Here is a 24,542-nt window from a genome sequence, read left to right as displayed (position 1 = left end):
TCTTTAAAATGTGACATTTTAAAACGTTAACTTGCATCCTAATATTTTTAATGATATGCTACTTAAATAAGCACACACAAGTGAATATTAATGATTGCGAGCACATATAATTTAACCCAAGAAACGTTTAAAATAGTGCTAAGGCAAACTTATTTGTCCTTATATATGTACAGTAGGCTAACCTGGTTTAGAGTCCCAGTAGTCTTCATATTTGTCAGCATGGGCCCTGGCAAACTCTAGGCGGGCTTTTTTGTGCCTGATCTTTTGGAGAGGCTTCTTTCATGGACGGAACCCATGCATGCCTTTCCTCTGCAGTGTACACCATATTGCCTCACGGGAAATAGTCACCCCAGTTTGGCTTTCTACTTATTTATATAACTGCAGTGAACTTGTTTGGCGATTTTCTTCAAGCCTTCTCATCAGAAGACACTCCTGTTAACTTCCGTGGACGACCTGGATGTCTCTGTGAGATGGTAGCAAGTTCCATCTTTTTTTTTTTATTACCACTTTAGCTACAGTATTCTGATTGATAAAAGCTGGTGTAAAGAAATTATTTTCTTTCTCAGGTCTTGTGACATTTTTCTTCCATGTGGTGCCCTTGCTGACAGCATGAAATAGGAAGGGGTTTTCTTTAAGTAACACCCTTTTATAGTCAACTGTTTGCTGGACACCTGTGTAATGAAGAATTAGACTCACCTGTGGTTGAATTATTGTTAAATTAGACATTTGTAGTCTAAAATTTAGCTTTGCTCCAGAGACTTTCAGTGTGGTGTACTCATTTTTGCATCACCCTAATTTGAGTAAAACTGAAAAATGTGTAATCCAAGTTATATTATTAACCTTACTTTCATGTTATAAGTTAATATAACATGTTATATTATAAAACTTAGTCTTGTCAACATTTTGGAAATTGGTTTTGTGTTCATTAAGATATTTTTTAAAATGTTACTTTTCAAAGGGGGTGTACTCATTTACGCTGAGCACTGTATATTGCATAGCCTACATTACATTCACTAAATTTGTTTTCAAAGCCTTCAACATTGACCTGACGACTAGGGCTGCCACTAACGACTATTTTTATATCGATTAATCTATCGACTAATTTATCACATTAATATTCAATAATTTTACTTAAAATCATTTAATTTAACTTGCAACTTTGGCATTCAGTAGTGTATAATAAAAAAGTATGAATGTAAATACCAAAATTATGACTTCGAGATGTTTGCAACAATCACATTATTATCAATCATGTTAACACTAACCACTATTCTGAACAGGTTGGGATGACCGAAATCTTATTTCATGATACGAGTAATTTAAATTTTTTTAAATAAGCCAAAATGTAAATTACAAACAATATGATAAAACAGTGCTTTATTTTCAGCTACAGTAGGTCTGAAAGTAGCATGTCTTTATTGAAGTAGCATTCAATAAAGAAATTACATAATCAAATGTAAAAACAAAAATGCATAGTCTGCATAGTCACTCTGTAAATTAACTCTAGGTTACACTGATTCTTAATAAAATTTATTCTGTCAAGCATGGGGTGATTTTCTATTTTCTTTTTTCTTTTGTTGTTTGATTAACATTAAAGTCCCTGTAAAGGCAATTCTGAGATTTTGTTCTAAACACATTATAAATGTTAGAAATGTATTGCTGAAACACATTACAAAGACTGTGAACTATGAAGTACTGAATTCAGAAGTTAGACCGTTAAACAGTTTTTCACCGTTGCTGTGTTCAGGATTTTCTGGGCGGGGCTAAAACGGTGGCTCGATGACGCACTGGAGCCACTGAGCCTGGCTCCTCCCCTAACACGATCATAACTAGAGCACATTCGCATCAGTTCGATCGCGAGTTACTGTTAGTACTGTTAGTTACTATAGTCAACTACTTACATAACAGCTTACAAAACAAAAACGATGAAGAAGTGGATTAATTTTGTGAACAGCAACCTTGATGGAGAGCTGAGGATCATCACCGACACCTGCCTCTGCAGTGACTTTACACCGGATCGTTTTACAAACTTTCACCGGAGACAACTGTGATTCACTGATAATCTGCTGCAGAACCGACTATCCCCCGCCCAGGCCTTCATCCTCCCGTCCCGCCGACATCTGGTGCGTCGTGATCATAGACGCTCGTGATCAGTGAGTGTTGTCTTGTGTGCTACTGCCGCTTTCCCGCGAGTGGGCGTGGTTTCGGCGCCGACAGCGGACACACCTCCAGCGTTTGAGAGCAGAGAATGCTGCTCATTTTTTCAGGTTTTTGATAAGCTATTTTATGTACTTTCCGGAATTTTTTATGATTCAAATTTGGCTGGGTGGTTAATAACACATTTATCTGTGGTGTGAGGAACTCAGAACACATGTTTAGTTTTGACTTTACAGGGACTTTAAATCACACAGAATATTAGGTCCGGCCCTTTAAGAGCTGCACGGACCAGATTCATTGTAACATCCGATTTCTCATTCAACTCTGTATACGTTCACTAAAGACAAATCTGACAAATCTGTGTTTACCCGAATACTCGCCACGACGTGCATTTGTACATATTTTTGACCATTCAAACCCAATAATCCGCGAAACTGACGTCGCTATCTGTCTGAGTGAAAGGTGTGCGCGGCTCCGCGCGCTTCAGGTCAGAGTCTGGAAGCGCAAGCACTTTTTTGTTGCTGTTCTTTTCCCTGAGCTGCGCGTATATATTTGACTGTTCTGCTTCCATTGTTTAGTGAACGGTGGAAGCAGAGCTCACACACACGTCCTCACTCCTGCTGTCACACATCGACGCAAATTTAGAAATACTGCTCTAATTAGAGTGCTGTCATTTTTAAAGTACCGGTACTAATACAATTTAATATCGTGCCCAACTTAGTTACCCAGTCGAATTAAAATATTGACGTCGACTAATTATCAGCATCGATGCAGTCGATTGTATTGACCAATCGCGACAGGTCTACTGACGACAGATGAAAATAAACAGTAAATAAATAACTTTTGAGTGATTTGTTACAAGTGTGCATCAATATGCTAAACAAGGAATCTCGAACATGTGTACTGCCACTTGGGCTGGACCAGAATATTCGAATATTCGTTCAAAAAGAAATTTCCGCACACCTGGCATCCCCCTCTAGACGGTTCTCATTCGCGCTCGCAAATGTTTACACTAAAATCTGCCGAAATACAATACTCTTTTAAACAATTATTTTATAGCCTAGCAGTTTTTAATTGGATGGATAGTTGAATAGGAACCCAACCTCGTTATACTTAATAAATATATTTGCTTCTTAGTGTTCCCTGCAACGGAGTATTCTCTGTCTAGAGCGCACAACTGCGTGAGTTTATATGGAAGAAGCGCGTGCCTGAGCTTGCATTTTGGGTGAAGCTGTGTTGGTTTGACATTGTGGAAAATAGAATAATAGAATCAAAATGTATTAGCCTTTTTACCCATTAGGGATGTGACGGTGAGAACATTTTCCCTCACCGTCACATTGCTGTGCTTGTGCACTGAGCGGCTGTGAACGAATGCAGCCGTGCGCTGTTTACTTTCGCTTTGCCAATTTGGGGACGGGTTGCTTGAATTGTGGGTTCATTAGCCTATTATTCTCAATGAAAAACACAACAACAAAACAGTACAATGACACACTCCCTTAAATAGGCGCTTTTACATTTAGCTTTGAAACTAAATCTTCCGCCATCATCTTGTCATTCAGCTCACTCTCATGATGAATGAAATCTGACTCTCGTTCAGCTCACGGTGCACATTCAGTTTTTAATTGTAGTTAATCTTTTCTCTAACTGACTAAATGATTCTTACTACTATAATATATCAAAACTGGGACGTAAGAGACCGCTGTGTTTTGTATCACTGCAGTGTCCGTTCTCGGCGCATATATAAGCCCTGCTCGCTTGACTTCAGCTCCTTCCCTCCAAAGCTTTGAATATTCGATGTTGATTACTACTGAAGTTTCGAAGCTGAAAAAATGTTATTCGGTCCAGCCCTATCGCTTTCTCTCGCAGTGCATAATCAAACAAAGCCTAAAGTTCTTGACCCTGTGGAAAATAATTTTGTTCTTCACACCTTTTTACTACAAGTGTCAGTTTTGGAACATCAGGAGAAAAGCGTCGCTCTCTTTCCTCCTCGTGTCCCACATCCCTTTCAGCGCAAAGCGGTATGACGCACCTCTGTGGGGAAATATAAAACATAATATAAAAATATATACATACATGCATACATGTTTGCACGCACACATGTATACACACACACACACACGCCCCCCCAACCCCCACGCCAGCGCAGTGGTAAAAAAACTGCCACGATCACAGCCCTAAGCGTAGCATTATTATTAAACACTGCATTATTAAACGGAACATTGCATTATTAAAATGCAAAGTGCAACATTATTATATTATACAGGGATTTAGTCTGTAGGTTGTCTGAACAATTAGTCAGTTTTGAGCGAGTTCTTTCTGATTAGGCTGGTTTAAATTCCCATTCAAATGCATTTCTTAGGGATATATGGCAGTTAAGCATTTCAATTAAGTGATGGAGATTCAACAAATAAACAGGCTAAATAACAGTAAACTAAAAAATTATTTGTTGGATAAGCTTTGAGGACTTTTAATACAGAACACGGATGCTGTAGTAGTGCATTAAAGTTCTTAAGTGTTAAATTGTTTATGATTGCAATTGTGCATATCTCGTATATGGCCTGACAAACATAGGATAATGATGCTGAAGAGAAACAACATTCCAGCCACAAGTCTCTTGAGTCCTAAGTCTATTGTTCTAGCCTGAGATCTAGTTTGGCAGGATGGCTTTGTCTAGTGAGGAGTTGGGAGTGGGATGTAGACAGATCTGTCCCGAATGCACCCCGTTACTCCTCCACACCCATATATGTCCACTCTTAACAACCTCAGCCAATAGAAAGACCCTTCAGCAGACAGGGATTACTTCTCCCCTGACTTGCCCCTTCACCATGTGTCTGGATCACCCAGCAAGTGGCCAAAAACATTCAAACAAACACAAGTTGCTCTCAGTTATAGTCTCGTATGTGGAACAGCCTGAATAAAACTTGTAAATGTCTTCAGTAATGAAGTGCCTGCTCACTGCACGACAGCTGCACTGGCAGTGAAAGCATGCCAGCATTTATCAAGGAAAATACCTTTCGAGTTTCATATATACACATAATGTGAAATTCTTATTTAGTGGATTCTAACCGTTGTGGTGATCACATACCACATCTAAAAACATACATTTTCCATTTTTTTAATAGATTTTAATCTGAAACTTCCTTAAAAAAAACTTGATAAATTCATGCCAATGTCCATTTGTCAACCCATTGTCATTATTGAAAAGCAGTTGTTTTTACTAAGTGTAGTGCCCTGCATGATCAGCCATGTTGCTGAAGATAGTGTGGTGTTGTCATGTGTAGGGGTGGGGATGAGGCATGAAGCTGATGCTCTCTGCACAGACTAACATGGAACACTCCCAGCTTCAATGTCTTCAGATCCTTAGCTTTCATGGATGGTTTTCCAAAACAGAGATTAAGCACAGAAGGAAAAAGATAACAAACTGTATGAATGAAACAACTAAAATACTAGTATATTTCACAAATTTCTGTGTTTTTAGAAATCCCTTGATGATTATACAAACTCTAGCAGGGTTTTTCCGGGGTCAAAAATGGTCTTCGGTGGTGACTGACAGACATGGTCATCCATTCACACACACACACACACACACACGCGCACAGTAAAAAAAAGTACCCTACCCACGTGATCTGCAAGCGCAATACTGACAATACATTTTAAATAAATTCAAAGAAATTTTGTAACTTTTGTTTATCTTATTTTGATACCTTGATGTTTGTTTTTGTTCCTCATTTTTACACTATTTACTGATAATTGTTTTGGTATATAATCATATCAATATTAAAGAATAGTATTAAAAAATGAACAAATAGCCTAATTTTCTGCCATATACAATTTCATAAAATTATCAGCTAGCTAACAACAACGTTGTTCTGGTTTCACCTCACTCAGTCTAAACTAAATGATTTTAGGCTATTTATTTTACTACACATTGTCAACATAAATAAGCTGAAAGACTGTGGATGATTAAAGCTAATTCTTACTATCCACAAGGGATGCAACAATACAGTTCAATACATACCTCGGTTTTTAACCACGGTGTTCGGTTCGGATGGCTTGTCACATACATTTTTTGTTATTCTATTCTTAGGCGACAGGAACAGCAAGAGGTTAAAGAGAAAAAAAAGACTATTTTTTATTGCAAAACTCTTTCTTTATTTTACTTAAAAGAATTGAAAAACCTTACTTAAACTTAAAACTTTACTTAAAAAAAAAAAAAAACCTGTACACATTCCTAGTGTATTGGATAATATAAAATAAATATATATAAAGATTTACACTGGCAGCTCCGAGCTGTACAGCAGCATTTAAGTATGAAATTGAATGAATGAATGTCAAAATAAAACACTACAGACTTCACTATAAAATATACACTGATTCTTATCTGTATTAGTTTTTCAGTCAAGAGCAGTGAGTGATTTTTCTCTTTGTCTTTTGTTGTTGTATTAACATTTAAAGGGATATTTCACTCAAAAATGAAAATTCTGTCATCGAGAAATGAATACAGGTTTGGAACAATATTAGAGTGAGTAAATAATGACATCATTTTATAGGTTAACTGTCCCTTTAAGGACCGCGTGTTCACTACTGCACTGTTGTCAATTTAAGACCTGCGTGCATCTAATATACAGACACGATTGCGATTTTACTTTCACTTTTCACCTTGTGTGTATTTGACAGTATTAGCGCAGTAAGACGACTACTTAGTCCAGTAATCAAGTGTTTGACAGGCGTTTAGTGCGCGCGCTCTGAAAAGCGCATGTTAAAACCGCGCACGCGAATGAAACCAGCAAGGCTTTAAAACGCATGCAAATAATAAACTTTGGTGATTGTGAATATTTATAGTGTTCCGTGAGTTCAACTCTACCACTAACGTGTGATGTGAATGTATGTCGCGTTGTTCAGTATTGGGATGGAGGCAAATGATAAAATAATTAATTAAATGCGAAACCGAAAAAAACGCAATTCACAAGCGCGTATTGAACCGTGAATGCCGTACCGAACGGTTCAATATTATATTGAGAATTGTGGCATCCCTACTATCCACTCTTGCTAAATTGGGTAAGCACACTTGTGTTCTGAGTAAATGATTAAACTGATTTGTGAGTTCAGTGTTGGACTGATCAGACTGTTCAGTCGTTAAAATGATTCTGTTCAAAGGAGTCATTAGGTGGTGAATCGAACATTAGCAGACGCGTTGTGCGAATCCCGTCTGTTAGAACATCGCAAAAGATGTCAACACACAGAAAACACTTCATAACTGGACAGGATTTGTTTCCTGTTTATTGAAAGTATGGTTTATGTCAACTGGTCAGAGAATCGGTCAATGTTTTTTGAGCGCATTTCATACCCTGCGGTAATTAAAGGAAAACATCGTCTGATAGCGCCACGTGCAATATGGATTCCGGTCTTCCGACCTTTTGATTTTGATGAACATAATATGTGAAATATTAGAAAGCTAAGACTGCTTATTTTGAAGACCGAGAGCGTGCGAGCGGGAGGAGGAGCTCTCTGATCGTTCTCTCTGTCACTCAGTTAACGCAAGTGCAGCAGTCATCTATTCTACATCACTCATAAATCACAATAACTCATAAAATAAGGCTTTGGCGGGACAAAAATTTTTTTTGCGCCTGCCAAAAAATGTTCAATGTAGGAAAAACCCTGTCTAGATTAAACCCTGTTTTGAGGGGCAGAGAACTTCACTGTAGCGATATATCAGTCAGGACTGATTAATTTTAAAATGTATCTCGATTGTCAACTTTAACAGAAACAGTGGCTGTGTTGTTGTGTATGTATGCATAATACTTGTTTTGTTTACGTCATTTAGTGTTAGTTTTAATGTTGTCAGCTATTTTTAAATGTATTCTTAATCCTGTCAAATTTACTTTTTTAGTTTTTATCACAGTTAGTCAACCTTGTTCTGTTTTTGTTTAGTCAAGTTTTAGTTGACTAAGCCCTGGTTTCACAGACAGGGCTTAGATTAACTCAGGAATAGGCCTTAGCTCAATTAGGGCGTTTAAGTAGCTTTCATAAATGTGCCTTAGAAAAAAAAAAACATTACTGGTGTGCATCTTGAGACAAAACAATGGCACTGACATATTTTAAGATATTTCAGTGCAAGTTGCTTTCAGTTAAAATTGCTTAATAATGCATTTAAGTCTGGGACTAGACTTAAGCCTTGTCTGTGAAACTGGGGGCTAATGTCTGGAAATTTTAGTATAGTTTGTCAATGAAAACTGAGTCACATTTTCATCATGCATAATGGTTAAATAAATTGATAATCATGATTATTTTGCTCTAAATTATATTCACAACGATTGTTGTCATCTGAGAAATTGTAAATTGAGAAATTTTGCAAATGTAACTTGCTTTTCATTTATTACTTAAAGCTCACTTTAAGCACTTCGATACCACAGCAAAAACTACTAGCCTAACTAAAAGTTCAAACATTATTAAAGACAAGTGAACAGCCAGTGATAAAATAAAAACAAATACACAAATTACAAGCATAGATGAATACTATATAACAAAGTTATTTTTAACAAAGTTCAAAAGTTTAACAGTAGTATTCAGGTACAGAAATGAATAATTAGGCCTAAATCCTAACACTATTTATTCATTGTAGAAATTAAATAGTGCATTTTGTATAAATACTGACTGACTGAAACAGACGTGAAGAAATTGTTAAATAAAGTCGTTATTTATGTTTGTTTTTTGCGCACAAAAAGTATCCTCTGCGCTTTATAAAATTAAGGTTGCACCACTGGAGTTCCATGGACTATTTTAATGATGTCTTTAATACCTTTCTGGGCCTTGAAAGTGTTCTAGGGATGAAACGGTATGGAAATTTAACATCACGATTATAGTGACCCAAATTATCACGGTTATCAATATTATCACGGTTTTGTTCAAACGAGATGAAAGTGTTCAAAAAGAACAGATACACACACGTAAAACATTTCAACAAGTTTTATATTTGAAATTCAACAAACAACAAATAACTAAAGCAACTCTAAGCACTTTTTTAAGATAGATTCTGTGGGATTTATTTCCTTAATGGCCGTCATCAATAGCAACGCATAACGCATAAATAATAATAATTTGTCGTAAATATAATCTCTAATATTATCTCTGTAAATATATTCTCAAGAAATGTTCCCATCAGTGTTCAGCTATGATGCATTTAAATCAAGCATATTTTGTGTTAGAGCCCAAACAGTATCCAAGTGAAATAATGCATATCCATATTTCCATATGATTTGACAGTTTATTTGATTAAATATCAAAATGTGTGCATCATACCTGACACCTAGATGAACACTTTACAGTCAGTTTTATGACTCATTCTCTTCAAATGATATTGAAGTTTGAAACGTGTATAACGTTACCAATGTTGTATGTAACTTTAGAGACGGTCCCTAAATTCGCCTGCGTTATGCCAGTCATATCAGATGCGCTGTGGTTCTGCTGTGTTTTTTTAAACCATTTTCGCTGCTGAAATAGAACAAAAACAGTCAACCTCTGTATGATGAGTGAATCTCTTGCGTAACGTTACATCGCACGTTTATCTCTGCTTTGAGTGCAGATTTCAGCGAGTGACAGCGGCGCGCGCTCTGAACATAACTCCGCTAATCTGAACGCCTCTGATTAATTATGAGACATTGCATTCATAAACTCAATAGAAACACGTGTTTATAATGCGCAACGCGATTATAACAGATGGCTTTTGAGAAGACTATTATAAGTTCAACAGCCAGAGTAACTAGTGTGCAGCCGAAATAACGTTACACCTGCAAATGGTGGTTGTTAATGTCAAGCCCTGATTATTATCCCTTAAATGTCACCCTAGTCTTGATTGAATTTGTTCGTTCGCTTCACATTATAATTTGCCAGACGTAGTTTTGGTATTGAGGTCAAAGTCCACTTGCCTTGCGTTTGTAGTTTTGAAGTGTTTTCCCCATTACAGTGACTTTCTTCTGGCATGTTCTGCAGACAAGGTGACCATCTTAGATTAAGTTTCCCTCAGGACTTTTGTAAAAGCCAAAATATGACAACACCTCAGATTTGGTCCTTTTAGAGGGCTGAACAATCCCCCGAGTGCTGTCACTGCCTTCTGACATTTCTTCTCATTCAGAAAACAGCGCTGCGTCTGCGCCAGACTGACGCTGACTGGACAAGACTTACCGCGAGTTTTCACAACCGTGATAATCACACGCGGTTTTAATGATAATAAAATTTTTAACGATATTACTAACCGTCACTACATTTTATCGTGGTTTATCGTGACACCGGTAATCGTTTCATCCCTAAAGTGTTCATTATATTGCTGTCTATGGAGGGGTTAGAGCAGTGTTTCCCAACCGGGGTGCCGTCTGACGAGAGCAGGGGTGCCGTTTAAAAGTCCTTCAAATACATTTTTTTTTTCTTCACTTTTTTCAAATAATTCTCTCTTTGTAAACTTTGTTCAATGCATGCTAGTGCTGCCGTATGTTCGAATATGACCAGTCATTTTTGCCGTCATCACCCGGGTGTAGTGCCATAAGACGCGAATGAGAAGTCGCGCACGCTGTGAGAGAATTTGTCTCTGTGCATTGATCCGAAAGCGCGCGCACGTCTCACAGCGCGCAAATATTGAGTTCTCTTTCAAGTCTCCCTCTTGAACGGACAAACTCACACAAAAAGTATGTCAACATGTCCATCTTGATGAGTATTCTTCTAGCAGACATAGTCTGTATATGCCTTAAGTAAACTTTATACAGTCGAGAAAGACGACGCATATCCGAGCAGGTCTTAAAGGGGCAGTAGCCTTTACTGCTGTCTGTTTAATGTCAAACAACAAAAGACAAGGACATTACTCACTGCTCTTGACTGAATAGCTTTTGTAAATTTAATAGGATTAATCTTTAATTTGTACAGTCAAATATGCAATGTTATTTTACATTTGATCAATTTCTGTACCTGAAAACTAATGTTAGACGTACCTGAAAAACCTGAAAAGCATAGTTTATTTTATTAGTATCTTTGCTCAATAGTATTTATTTTTGCTGCTGCTTGTATTTAAATTATTTGTTCTTATTATTTTCTTTATTTCTATTTGACAGTAGTCCTTTTTTCCCTGAACATAGCAAATACTGAACCGTACCGAAACCATGAACCTAAAACCGTGATACAAACCGAACCGTGAGCAATCTGTACCGTTACACCCCTAGCGTAACGTATGCGAGGGGGTGCCACAAAATGGAGAAAATTTTCGAAGGGTGCCATGACTGAAAAAAGGTTGGGAAACACTGGGTTAGAGAGCTCTCGAATTTCGTCAAAAATATCTTAATTTGTGTTCCGAAGATGAGCGAATGTCTTACGGGTTTGGAATGACATGTGGGTGAGTAATTAATGACAGAAATGTCATTTTTGGGTGAACTATCCCTTTAATGTGTAAATTGGTAAGACAATGTGCAAATGATAAACTTTCACTCTATGGTTAAATTTAGCAATTCATCTGCGAATCACATGCATGCCAAACCGTGGGGCCTGGTCTGTACGGATCACGGATCAACTGCGATGTTGCACACACCCCTACTATTTATCAGATAAATTTAACACATTCTCTACATTATGAAAACTGGTAAAACAAGAAACTTAAAAAGGTGAAATTCCTAGTAGTAATTCCAAATTACGTTTAATGTTTTTCTATTAAAGGGGTGGTAAACCACGATTTCACTATTCTAACTTTAGCTAGCGTGTAATGTTGCTGCTTGAGCATAAACAACATCTGCAAAGTTACAACGTTCAAAGTTTAAAGCAAAGGGAGATATTTGCTTTTAAAGAAATCAGTTTCTAAGAACTACAGCAAACGGCCAGTAGGCGACTACACACATTCCTCCAGGGCTTGCTGACATCACCAGGCTCAATATTTACATAAACCCCTCCTCCGAGAATATTAAATAAGGGGGGGTGAGGCCATTTTGTATCGCGGCGCTGTTGTGGTTAGTAGGCTGGAGTGTTGTTGCTGCGATGCCGAGGAAACGCTGTTATTTTCATCCGGATTGCAGGTCTGGGGTACTTGCTCTGTTCAGCCTTCATAGGGACGGGGGTGCGTTGCAGAGCGTTTAACATACAGCATGTTATATGCACGTGTGCTTGAGTCAGCTGGGAATCAGGCGCGCGCAGGGCTCCCTGCAGAGGAGATCTAACATCTAAGCACATCTAACAGAGGAAAACATCCACCGTCTTCGCGATTTCAATGCCAGATTTGCACAACGTCAGCTGCGTGAAAAAAACACTGCCGGTGCGTGGATGCACGACGCGCGCGCTGCACATTTCACGGAGGACAACACAAACTTCCACAAACTTCGCGAGTTCAATACAGGATATGCACAACGGCTTGTCCTGAAAGCTGGATTTACAAACAGAAGCTGTTTACGGGCCACAACCTGTAAGTCTGATTTATTTTTCATCGATGTGTTTTCCTGTAATAGGTTGTAGCAAGGAAGTAAACAGATGACAGCGCTGTTCTGCAAACCAGTCTGTTAAATGCTCATTCATACTTAACGTTATCCGACGAACACCTAACGTTACAAACACTAACGTTAAAATCTCAACAGCGAACCTGGCATTAGTGTAAATGATTCTTTGATTAGAGCTTTTATGTATTGTTTATCTTCAGGCATGCTAAACATGGTTCTGTGTGTGATTTGGCTAACTTACTAAAGTCAGTGCTTAGTGTTCGTTTTGGGTTAACGTTAGTTCTTGCGACAGATATTTGGCTATAATCGTTCTAAAAATACAAAAGTTAAAGTGCCATTCAGTAGCGATCATTATAGATCCGCAGTCTTTACTCTTGAGGACTGAACAGGTTCTGCTCGATCATCTTCACTCAAATGTTCTGGGTCTGATTCGGGCTCATATGGTTTTATTGACGCCGTTGTTTCTAATACTGAACAGCCTCCGGTAAGGGGCGTGACGTTTCCGACGTGCACTGCGGTTAGCGAATCACAACATACTGGGCCAGCTAACCAATCAGAGCCCACTGCGTATTTTTGAGGGACTGGCTTCATACAATCCGGAAAGCATCAGGCCGTTTTACAAGGAGGGACAGAGCAGTGTAGAATAAAGGTCAAATATATGAAAAATAAGGCAATTTTTTTTAAAACGAAGCATGAACACATGTTACAGTGCACCCCACAAACACAGCCAAGCCTTCAAAAGAATGTGTTTTACCACCCCTTTAAAACAGCAAAAAAATACTTTTATGTATAGGCGTAAGTGCATTTATTCACTATCTCAATCGCAAATATAGTCAAGATCCGTGTTTGGATTTATTCCCCATGGGGAAAAAAGGTCGTTGACAAACATCTTTTTTTCTTTGTCATAGATTTCGTTTATGAAGTGAACTCTGTTTTGTGAATGATTGAATACATAATTCAAGTATCAATTAAGTATAAACAATTTTCCACCTTTTGCTTGTTCTTTTCTCTGTGCAGACATACTCAGGACTCTTCTGTGTGGTCATAAATCCATACAAAAACCTCCCCATATACTCAGAGAACATCATAGAGATGTACAGGGGTAAGAAGAGGCATGAAATGCCACCTCATATCTACGCCATTTCTGAATCGGCCTACAGATGCATGCTTCAAGGTAAGACCATAAATATAAAATCTCAGTCAGTTCATCATGTTAAGCCTGAATAACACTTTTGGCTAAAGAATTATGGATATTCACTGAGGATTTTGCAGCAAAAATAAAGAAGTGTGTTGTGTTTACTGAATCTTTGTTCAGCGCTTGCTGCTAGATGAAGATAAAGACCACCAGGTGTTAAGCAGAGAAATTCTCCTTCTTTTGTCATTTTAAGCAGTTCAAGATTTCCTTAACCATGAAGCAGAATATGAAATTACGAGCAGTTTCAGCCAACCTTTAATGTTACTGGCTGTGTTTCATTGTATCATGTGACATAGACAGAAATGGAATGGTCAATATTTCCAATGCTATCTATTATAATTTCAGCTTGTTTTTCCACCCCAGGAGATAGATTAATTTTCTCTGCCACATCTGATGTTCTCAGATAAGCCCACAGAATGGAAATAAAAAAAGGCTGGATTTTTTTCATATTTCACTGCAGTGGGCTTGAGGTTTTTCTTGTCTCAGCTGTGGGTCTATACATATAGAAGTTTCTGATATGTATTATATTACACTTCTCACTCCACTATCGGTCACTGTTAAACACTGTTAAACTACAAAGTTACGAAATACTCCAGAAGTTTTAGCGAGTCAAGCTTTTGAATACAACACTCTGTTCTTTATCATATGTCATTGGCTGGGAATACTAAGCCTCTGTCCTTCACAGCAGGAGATCATACAAAGTAAGCTCCATTGCTCCTCTTCTTGGACAATTGGAGCTTTTTCAGACCGCTTCCTGTGTGGGTTTTCATACTGGTTCTCTACTCAATGAAGCGGATCAGTTTTGGCTGATTGTGCAAGGCAAGATTAGGAGATGTAATTCTGTGATTTGGTCAACCATCATTTTTTTCCACCCCGTCATAATCTTTAAGTCATCTCTTAGTAAATCTAGGGCAGTTGGTTATTGGAGTGGGCAACTGTGTCACAGATTAAGAAGCTGTTTGGCAGAGATTAGTGTGTTCCATTACAACTGAATTAATTTAATCTTTTAACTCTCAATTTAATTCAATTTTGCCTTTTTGAGTGGTGTTTAGTTGAGTTTATACAATCAATGAACAGCAAATGTAGTCAGGACAAACAGTCTGCACACTTTTTATTGGGTTAAATGTAGCTGTATTACGTGATATGGGATTCAAATTTTTTGTTGGTTGTACCAATCCTGCACTTCCACAGTGTGGATTGGAATTAATAGTATTTTAATTCATGTTTATATAGCATTTGTGATTGCCAAATTACTTTTATATGTATTAATAATGATACTTACACTACTATTCAAAAGTTTGGGGTCCGTAATATATTTGAAGTCTTTATGCTCTCCAAGGCTCTGTATTTGTATCATATGAAAAATACAGAAAAACAGTAATATTATAAAAATTTTAAATAACTGTTTTCTACTATAGGGGTGGGAGTCACTGGGTACATCATGATACGATATATGGCTCACAATACCGATAATGTCACGATACAGTAATTCTGCGATAATCAATATATTGTTAGACAATGCTATAATGATGCATCACGATATCTGTCTAACTATGAAAACAAAATACCTGTGAAAAGTGCAGGTTTTCCAGACTTTAGACTTAAATATGGCTGGGGCTTCTATTATTTTACTCGCACTGCTGTCCGCCATCCCGATTAAAAACCTCTTTTTCTTAGGCTAGTTAACTTATGTTTACGTTTCCCTCATTTATTTGTTGAGCGCCACCTCTAGGATCCATGAAGTAGTGAAGCTGGGAGCAGGGAAATCTATTTAGAGGGCCTAATTTAATTAATTAAAATATAGATATTTGGCGCCAGGGTATCGATTCTCATATCGCACAGAGAAGGACAACGATATATTGCCCTATTGATATTTTGTTCCACCCCTATTCTATTTTGAAATGTGATTTTCCTGTGATGGCAAAGCTGAATTTTCAACATCATTACTCCTGTCTTCAGTGGCACATGATCCTTCAGAAATCATTCTGATATGCTGATTTGCTGCTCAAGAAACATTTATTATTATCAATGTTGAAAACAGTTTTACTACTTAATATATTTTTCGAGTTTCTTTTAATTGAAATTTGAAAAGAACGGTATTTAAAATATTTTTGTAAACCATGTAAAACGTCTTTACTGACACTTGATTAATTGAATGTGACCTTGCAGAATAAAAGTATTGTTTAAAAAACCACTTACTGACCCCAATCTTTTGAACGTTATAGTGTAAATATATGCAAAATATAATTGCACTTCAAGGTACATGACATGCATACAAAAAAAGTCTCATGTACATTAAATTTGATTCATTTTATGAGTCGTTGCATTGGTGACATTTTTTTTAGTAGTGAACAATCATTCAAACTTGGACTCAAAGAAGTTCATCCAGGAAATGGAGAAGCATTTGGCATGAATGCAATGCTGAATTCTCTACCAAAGCTGTCTCTCTTGCATAGAAGGACAGACCAGTTGTCCTGATCTGTCAGAGGCCAGGGAACAAGAGCCGTCCTAGGCTGGGAAGGAGAGGCTGACCTGCATTGTGGGGTATAATGTCGCCTTTGTGTGGCAATGGTTGGGGGGGCAGTATGTACTGTGACGTGCTGGGTCAACTGTGGCCAGGACACATGGACACTGGTGTCTGCCTCTGGAGGAAAAACCCCCAACTATGCTGCACGCGCCTGTATCATTAGATCTACAGGGATTACAGCAGTGGAACCAACTTGTTTATTTTTCCTCTGAGATATTTCCTCCGTCATGGCTCCATTCCAGTTTTGTCCAAGTGCACTTGTGGTTTTAATCACATTTATGGCTGGAAAGCACTCTTTTACACTCTTTTTTTTATCAGAGCACCAAAACTGTTCAAGATTTGATCAAAGTTTCTTCTGTTGGTTATTGTTTCGGTTGTTCCTCTTATTTGATGGTTCCCTTCATCTTCTAGAATTATCTTCTTGTTTTGTTAAATTTTTGCTGCACTTAAGTCCATGCTTTAACTCTTCCCTGTGCTGTACCATGGTAAAAAAAAAAAAAAATTATGATAGCACCAGTCATAAATTGGAGTAGAAACAATAATTTATTATTTATACAACTTTTTTCATTTATTTTAATTTGAGTGCTGGTTATTATATCTAAAAATGAATTGTAGTTGAATTTAGACTGTTGATAACTTAACCTTTTAATGTTTTGTAATGTACCAACAGACTGGGTTCCCTGTATAGTTTACAGCATTAAAAATTGACGTACTACCTGATATATACATATATATATATAATTTATATATTAAATATGTGCCAATACCCAGCCCTTATAGGTGAGGTAATTTAATGCTCTATAGTTAGGCATAAGGAGAATATTTATTTTCTGACATGCAGCTTTGAAGGTTAAATGAGACTTTGCTCATACAAAGCTTCATTTGATAATGTTTCTGGACACACTAACCACACATCCATTCACATCTGTCTTTGATTAGTTGGGCAGAAACCAGCTGTAATCTCCCTCTCTGGCTGTTGATTGAACTTGGTTACAAAGGGCTAATTATAACAACTTTTGAAAACTTCAACAATAACATTTTTGGGAAAGGCCCAGTCAGTACAGCTACTGGAGCGCAGGAATGTCAGTTGCACCCGTCTCTCTTCAAGGCATATGGAAGCTATGAAATCTAAACACGGTCACTGACTGGAAAGTTATGTTTGAAACATAATTACAACCTTTCAAAAAATGCAATCTCAACCACATTTACCCAGTGTGGAGGCACACTTTAATTTCATGCTAAGAGATGTTGAGCCCCCCAACTTATCAGTTAGGATGGGATGGGATGGAATGGGTTGTGTGCTAATATAGTTACTGTTCTGGGGAGTTTGGGAGTTTTTGACCCACCTGGTATCAATACATGTGTAATGAGCAGTAATGTGTTTCATGACTCTGTCCTTTTGAACTCGGTCCAGGTGGTTGTAGAAAGATCTCTTCTGTCCTGAGCCCCCTGGAACATGAAGATCTTGGGTAGATTATGGCGACCAGAGACTCTTTGTTTCAAAGGCATTCCGAGGAGAGCTCAAAAACATTTTTGTACCTGTTTTAGATCAGCTGTGCTTTCTTCAGTACGTCTCAGACAGGGTAACTAAGCAGTACTGTAGAGGATACATAAATATTACTTTACCTTCTCATGCAGCATCTGGATTTTTTTCATCCTTTTGAAATCTTTCTTGTTGTTTGAGTTAACAATATAGCTATATATTCAGACTGAGCTCCACCTAAAACATTCAGTTTTGAGAGGAAGCTGCTCAGTAAAAGGCCAAATGACATACATTTTCAAGATATGTCTGTATATCAATATAACCATACTTTCCAAGTTTATGGACTTCAATTTCAGTTTTTGGTCTGTACAAAAGTACTGTGCTACAATTGACAATAATGAAACTACATTTGTGCCGAAATCACTGAACTATAAAGTGTCAAAAAAAAAAAAAACAATTCTGAGAGGGAATTAACACCCTTTAAAATAGGGAAAAAAATAGTTACTACATCTTAAAGGGGCTATATGCGTTTTTCTGGAATTTAAATTCGCGACTGACACCTGTGGCCAAAAAACAGAACTGCTCTCATTTTCTGCTCGCTCTCGCAGCGGTGGTGACGTCACATCCGCAGACAGCGCGGGAAAAGACGACCCGCCAGAAAATAGGAAAAATAGGATACAGGCTTATAGGTGCACCCACTGTGAGCGGACAAGGTGTCAGTATGCTCATCAGGAGATGTTTGAGTCATAAATGGTAAAATAAAAAGGCTATTGTTACGTTTATTTTGGGGAAAAAGTTGCATATAGCCCCTTTAAGTTTTTACTTTAAAGTGTTTATATTCTCTAATTTGATATTTTTGTTTGATACTTTTTTGCTTAGGCTTATGGTTTGTTTTATGTTCAGTACTTTTGGAACCTATCTAATCCCATACAGAAGAATACACTGTATTGAATATATTATTTATTTCATGTATAAATAATGCATTAGTTAAGTAATTTTTTTGGACATCCACATAGCATGAAGCTCCAGGATTGTTTGTGTCAGACAGCTGTGACCTTTTGAGGTGTTTGTTTTTTTAGTAGTCTGAGGCTGGTTGCCCACACTGCAGAACACACCCCTACAACACCACAGAATCGGGAAATAACTGCCCTCCGATGCAACATGGCTACAGTATCCCATAATGCCTCTGTGAGCTGAGCCTCTGACAAAGCAAATTAGATATTCTTAGTTTGCTAAACATCAGCTAATGCCCATGATACAGTTCATCATTTAATTTCGGCAAGGATGCATTTTTTTCCCTCCCGTCTATAAATGAATGCACTTGTAGATACTATTTTAGCCACATAGTGGGAATGTCAGTAATATAGTTATGACAGTCTGAAGGTCTTTGAAATTAGATGAGGAGTGACATGCAAACATGATGGTGTTCTGTGTAATAGAGCTGCATTCTCTGATAGGCATTGTCACCTCTGATCAGGCCATATCTGGCTCGCTGAGTAGCTAGTGAGTCATATTTCTCCGTGTGTGACTGACGGGGTCGTCGCTTCAAACAGCTACATGCTAAATTCCTGCGGACAGCAATTGCAGCAGATGGGCTGTTTATTCTGTTGCAGATGCTTGTCGTTGCCCTCTTGTTGCTTGGCTCTTTTGCAGTTCATACAAATGATTCACTCAGACCAGATTATTTTTGTGTAGGGCTAGAACTAATGATTATTTTTATAACCCCCCGATTTAATCGGATAAAAAGCCAAAAATTGTTTTCCTTTTGACAAAACAAACTATTCCACATCCTCCACAACGCTGTCCTTCAAACAAATGTGTCAGCTAAGTGCTATGAAAACATACATAGTGATATTATATATAGTGATATATCTACCATGTAAAAAAGATTTACCATGGTTTTACAACAAATAAATAAAAAATAAATAAATAAAACAGGGTTATTGTAGTTATTCCATGGTAACCATAAATTAAAATGTTACTAAGCAAAAGGACAGCTTAAATCCCAACATTAATATTATATTAAACAAAAACAAAAACAAACTCCGTGCCAGATAAGAGAAATGTTCTGCAGGAACACGCGCATATTAACTATGGACAAAGACGTAGCCTGTTACTGGCATTTCTTTATCCTGTGAATAGGCTATAAGAAACTTCTTACATTTTATATTCAATTACACGCTGTTATCCCTTTATAATTACTACTGTCATAAAATACTTGAATTGCACGTTGACTTTTAAACCTAAAGCGTCCAACAGCAGATATTTCAGCTAAGTGGAGGTTTTTGTGCTGAATATTAATTTGTCTCCCTCTCTACTGCGTTCTGTCTGTTTGACGCGTTAGCGCTCATTCATCGATGTTTGAAGTAAAAAAACAGTGTCTCTTCGACATGGAGCAGGTCTTCTCTAGCGCAGCTCAACCAGGCCTCGTCCCCTTTTATGTGTATTCTGTGGGCAAGGATTTTTTAAATGAGTGACACTGACGAGCCGTTTGTTGTAATTATTGAAAAGTGTTTTCTGTTAAAGAGAATATCTCCCCTTGGAGTGGACTTTGAGCTTTGTAACCTTGCACATATTTATGCTCAAACAGGAACATTACACACTAACTTAAGTTGCAAAAGTGAAAAAGCATAATAGGATCCCTTTAAAAAAAACAACATGAAGAAGAATCCTGGTAAGATTGTGTATCATCCTACCTGGAAAAAGAATCGTGATATAATATTTTTGCCATATCGCCTACTCGTAAGTCAATAATGTTCACTGTAAGACCAGGCAAAGAATGTTTTTCTTTGCATTAGGCCAGATACACATTTTAGTCATTCGGGTCTAGAGTGCCAGACCTTCTGTCTATTATTGTTTAGTATTGTATCATCTTCCAGAGAAGTCCTTCTGACAGGCTTTGTTTACTTGGCACTTTACTGCCTCTCTGCATCACCATTAGGGTTGAAACAGACTTGATTGTTTCATCAGTTTGTAAACACAGACTCATTGCAAATTCAAATTTAGAAGCATCACCACGTATTGTAAATTGATGCATTATTAAAATATTTTCCTACCCTTATGCTGCTCTAGATGAAGTTATCTGCAGCCCTTTTGGCGTTCAGTATTACACTTTGTTTTTATCTCTGCTGTCATTTCTTCCGCCTGTGCTTGATGTTGTTTATGGTTTGATTGGAGTCACAGTGAGCATTGTGGACTTTATGTATTGATCATGTATTGAACCCATTTCAGCTTAAGCACAAACAGGCACAATATGTTTTGTTTGTTTGAATTGCCTGTTTAGTGAACTGCAATTGTTCCAAAATAGTATTTTAAGATGTGTTCAATTCTATGCAAGTAAAATTGTGCATGATAATTTTTTCTATACACATTTCCGGGCTGCCATACTATTTAGCAATAAACTGTATTTGTTCAAAACCAGTTGTGAAGAGAGGAGCTCAGTGTGTTTTGTGTCCAGCAGCTCAGTTTTATAAACGCTGGCACAGAGGCCATCTACACACTGCAGTTAAATTCAGTTGTCACATCACTTTTTGTGCTTAAACCCGTTCTGTAAACATACAGTTCAGTATTTTATGGGAGTGACAATTGTGTTCTACAACCAAATTAACGAACTGAACAACTAGTTGTTAGACGTATGATGAGAGATGACAGACGATAGATCCATCTCTGATGCACGTTAAATATCTGACTTATTTGTGTTGCCAGATCTTGCAAGCAAATCAGCGAACAAGCTCACTTTAATAACTCCATAAACTCGATCGCTGTATGAGCCAAGCTTAAACAACAAGCCCAAATATGCTTTTAATAAGTGGACATGGCAGCACTGCAAGAGTGAGCTCTGTGAAGCAGCCTTTAAACAAAACACGACGCTTCCGTTGACTGCTTTAGTTAAAATTGCTAAACATAAGTCTTTTATCGCTGCAATTTTTATTTGGTCAGAATAGTGGATACAAAACACGCGAGATGCCAGAACATTGCTATGGTTACAGTAGCTGTGTTTCCATTACCCTTCAAATTGCGCAAATTGAAATTGCAAATTGAAAATACGCCCAATGGAAACGCGTCAATTTTACAAAAACTCCCATATATCGCAAACGTTTTTATGCTCGCATGAGGTGGTTTTTCAGGCAATTCGAAAAAGGAAATTTTCGCAAAACTGCAATGGAAACAGTTTTTTCGCATTTACAGGTCACCTGGTACGGTCACGAATTGCTCTCACACAGGGCCTGCATATTTTTTTTCCACTCAAGTATGTACGAGATCTTATGTCGTTAAAACGACATATATTTTCTCCTAATAAGGAAAGTGGCGTAACTTTATAATGAAGGACCCCGGGGCAACCACAAATATCATTACTATCTATCGGCCTACTGTAATTAAGACATATATTCAAGAAATGTATTAAAACAGAAAGACGCTATAGTTTCAGCCTTGCTCAAAGACTGAGGAAACAGGTCAGTTACGCACGTCAATCCATACCCGACGATCTTGGTTTGCTTCTTATTTATTAAATATACTGCCAAATAGTTGATTAAACATTGATCAAAATGAAAATACAATTTATACAAAACAAAATTAATTTTAAAGAAAGACTTTCTAGAAAACACAATTCAATTAAGTGCTCGAAATCCATGTCTCCAGACATATGCACATCTGATTATGTGCCTTACTCATACTGCTCACTTTTCATAATCAACATATGAAATTAAAAGATAATAATATTTAGACATAGCCTAACTATATGAAACTAAATAGGCTATGTTTTCTTTAACCCTCTGTCCGACGAAGTTGTCGGCGCCTTTTGATGGATTTTTTCCTTATTCCAGCGGAAACTTACAATACTCCATCCTTTTTGGCCATACTACAGATAAGTGCAAGACATAATTATAAAAATAACGAAGTGGTAAAAAAAACCTTTGAGTTACCACCATGCAAAATTCAAACTTTTCGCTCGTCTCTGTATGTGGCAATGCGTCAAAGTGGATCATTCTTTACAGATGATGGTATGTTTGGACAGAAGACCAGTTCTTTATTAAACTCACAAAAAAACTATAGAAAATAAAATGCCACAATTTATCATAACACCTCATACGTGCCGCTCAAATATAAGGTGCTTTCCTTGCCATCAGTGCTTGGATAACACACACACGTCTCTTACCATTAAAAATATTGGCGTGCGGTGGCTGGGATATACATAAACCTAACAACATACATAGCATGATTTTTGGAATGATTTATCACGAGAAGGAAAAAAGGTGTTTTAGTCGCATAACATCAGTTAATGGAAATGCTGTCATTTCGCAATATTTTTTTTTCGACTTTTAGAAAATTTTGCAAACGTTTTGCGCAAATCTGTAATGGAAACGCATCATCAATCACAACTCCAAGGTTCCTGGCTGTCCTGGACGGAGTTATGGTTGATGATCCTAGCTGAATGGAGAGATTGTGGTGAAGTGCTGGGTTGGCTGAGACCACAAGCAGTTCTGTCTTTGCAATGTTGAGTTGCAGGTGATGTTCCTTCATCCAACGCGGCTACTGTCAATTATTGCTGCTTCTGGAGTGAGTCGTCTTCCGTACACACATGGAACGATAATTTAGGGTTTTGAATGCGGTTGTCACTCCTGAAATATTACAGTGTGTATGTGACCATACATAAAGTTTAATGAATGTTTGTGTGTCCCATGTTACTGAGGTGAAAGGGCCTGTAGCCCTAGCGTTGGGAGGTTTTTCCTTTGTGTCTGTGTCCACTCTCTGGTGTCTGGCAGCGATGTGGTTTGGTATGTGAAGAATGTGTCCTGTCGTAGGTTAATCCAGTAGAAGGGGGTGGGTATGATGGGCCAGCTGAGGGGGTGCGGAGTGAGAACTTGGTGTTGAAGTTCATAGCATTTTGTGTCGAGGTTTGGGCAGGAGTCAGGACAAGCACAAGACTAGTACCCTGATATTAACTAGACAGTCTGATAATTGGTTCGACCTATCTATAGATGTGTATAATTTATAAAAGCTGAATTTTCAGCAACCATTACTCCAGTCTTCACATAAACTGTGTCATTGGGTGTTTAATCAGAATAGAATCATGCCACCAACTCTTCTAGTTTTGAAAATGTTCGAAACGAATCAATGAACAAATTGAATGAAACTGGAAGTGAGGTATGATCTGCCGACCACGCCTCGTCACAATACAAAAATTGCAGTTTATTAATTATCTTTGCATGCTTGTTTGGGAACGCCATTTGATTTTTAGTTGTAATTTCTACACATTATTACACTATGTCTGAAGTATGCCTGTATATTTATGCTGGCATCTCTATAATAAGCCATTCTTGGTTCAGAGAAGTGTTGGCCTTGACATTGACAAAGGATGCAGTGAAAAGAAGTCAAGAGCCCTCTCTTCACTTGATTATATGCTTCCCTTTTCTGCAGCTGTGCTGATAGGAGAGGCCATTCTTCAGAATCCTTGGCTGCCATATCTGTGTCTCTGTATCCAAGACAGATAGTGTCATGAACATTCACAGAGGTTGATTAACACCTCACAGAAGGAAGTGTCTCTGAGCAGCTTCCATCCTGGGAACTGCTTCCAGTTCTTGTGACCTGAGCCCTGAACTTTTTATCTAAAACATTGTCTTTAGACCACGACATCTATCATAGTTCTTACATTCTGTTCATGTTGATTTATGCACAAGGACGCAATGAGTTATCAAGCCCTTGTGTTTTATGCATTCT

The 24,542-nt window shown here is 37.7% G+C and overlaps 1 protein-coding gene across 1 annotated transcript in view; it reads left to right on the top strand.

The window, feature by feature from the left end:
* myh10 (myosin, heavy chain 10, non-muscle) overlaps window positions 1-24,542 on the top strand; it is a 75,997-nt gene that overhangs the window by 9,212 nt on the left and 42,243 nt on the right. The window contains exon 3 of the mRNA XM_079841052.1: window positions 13,635-13,791. Within this exon, the coding sequence (XP_079697178.1) occupies window positions 13,635-13,791 (157 nt within the window). The remainder of the gene's footprint in view (window positions 1-13,634; window positions 13,792-24,542) is intronic.

Source organism: Gobio gobio, assembly GCF_949357685.1.
Source record: "Gobio gobio genome assembly, chromosome: 17".
In the NCBI taxonomy this organism is placed as follows: Eukaryota; Metazoa; Chordata; class Actinopteri; order Cypriniformes; family Gobionidae; genus Gobio; species Gobio gobio.
Note: the sequence above shows the minus strand (reverse complement) of the source record. Positions and strands in the feature narration are given on the sequence as shown.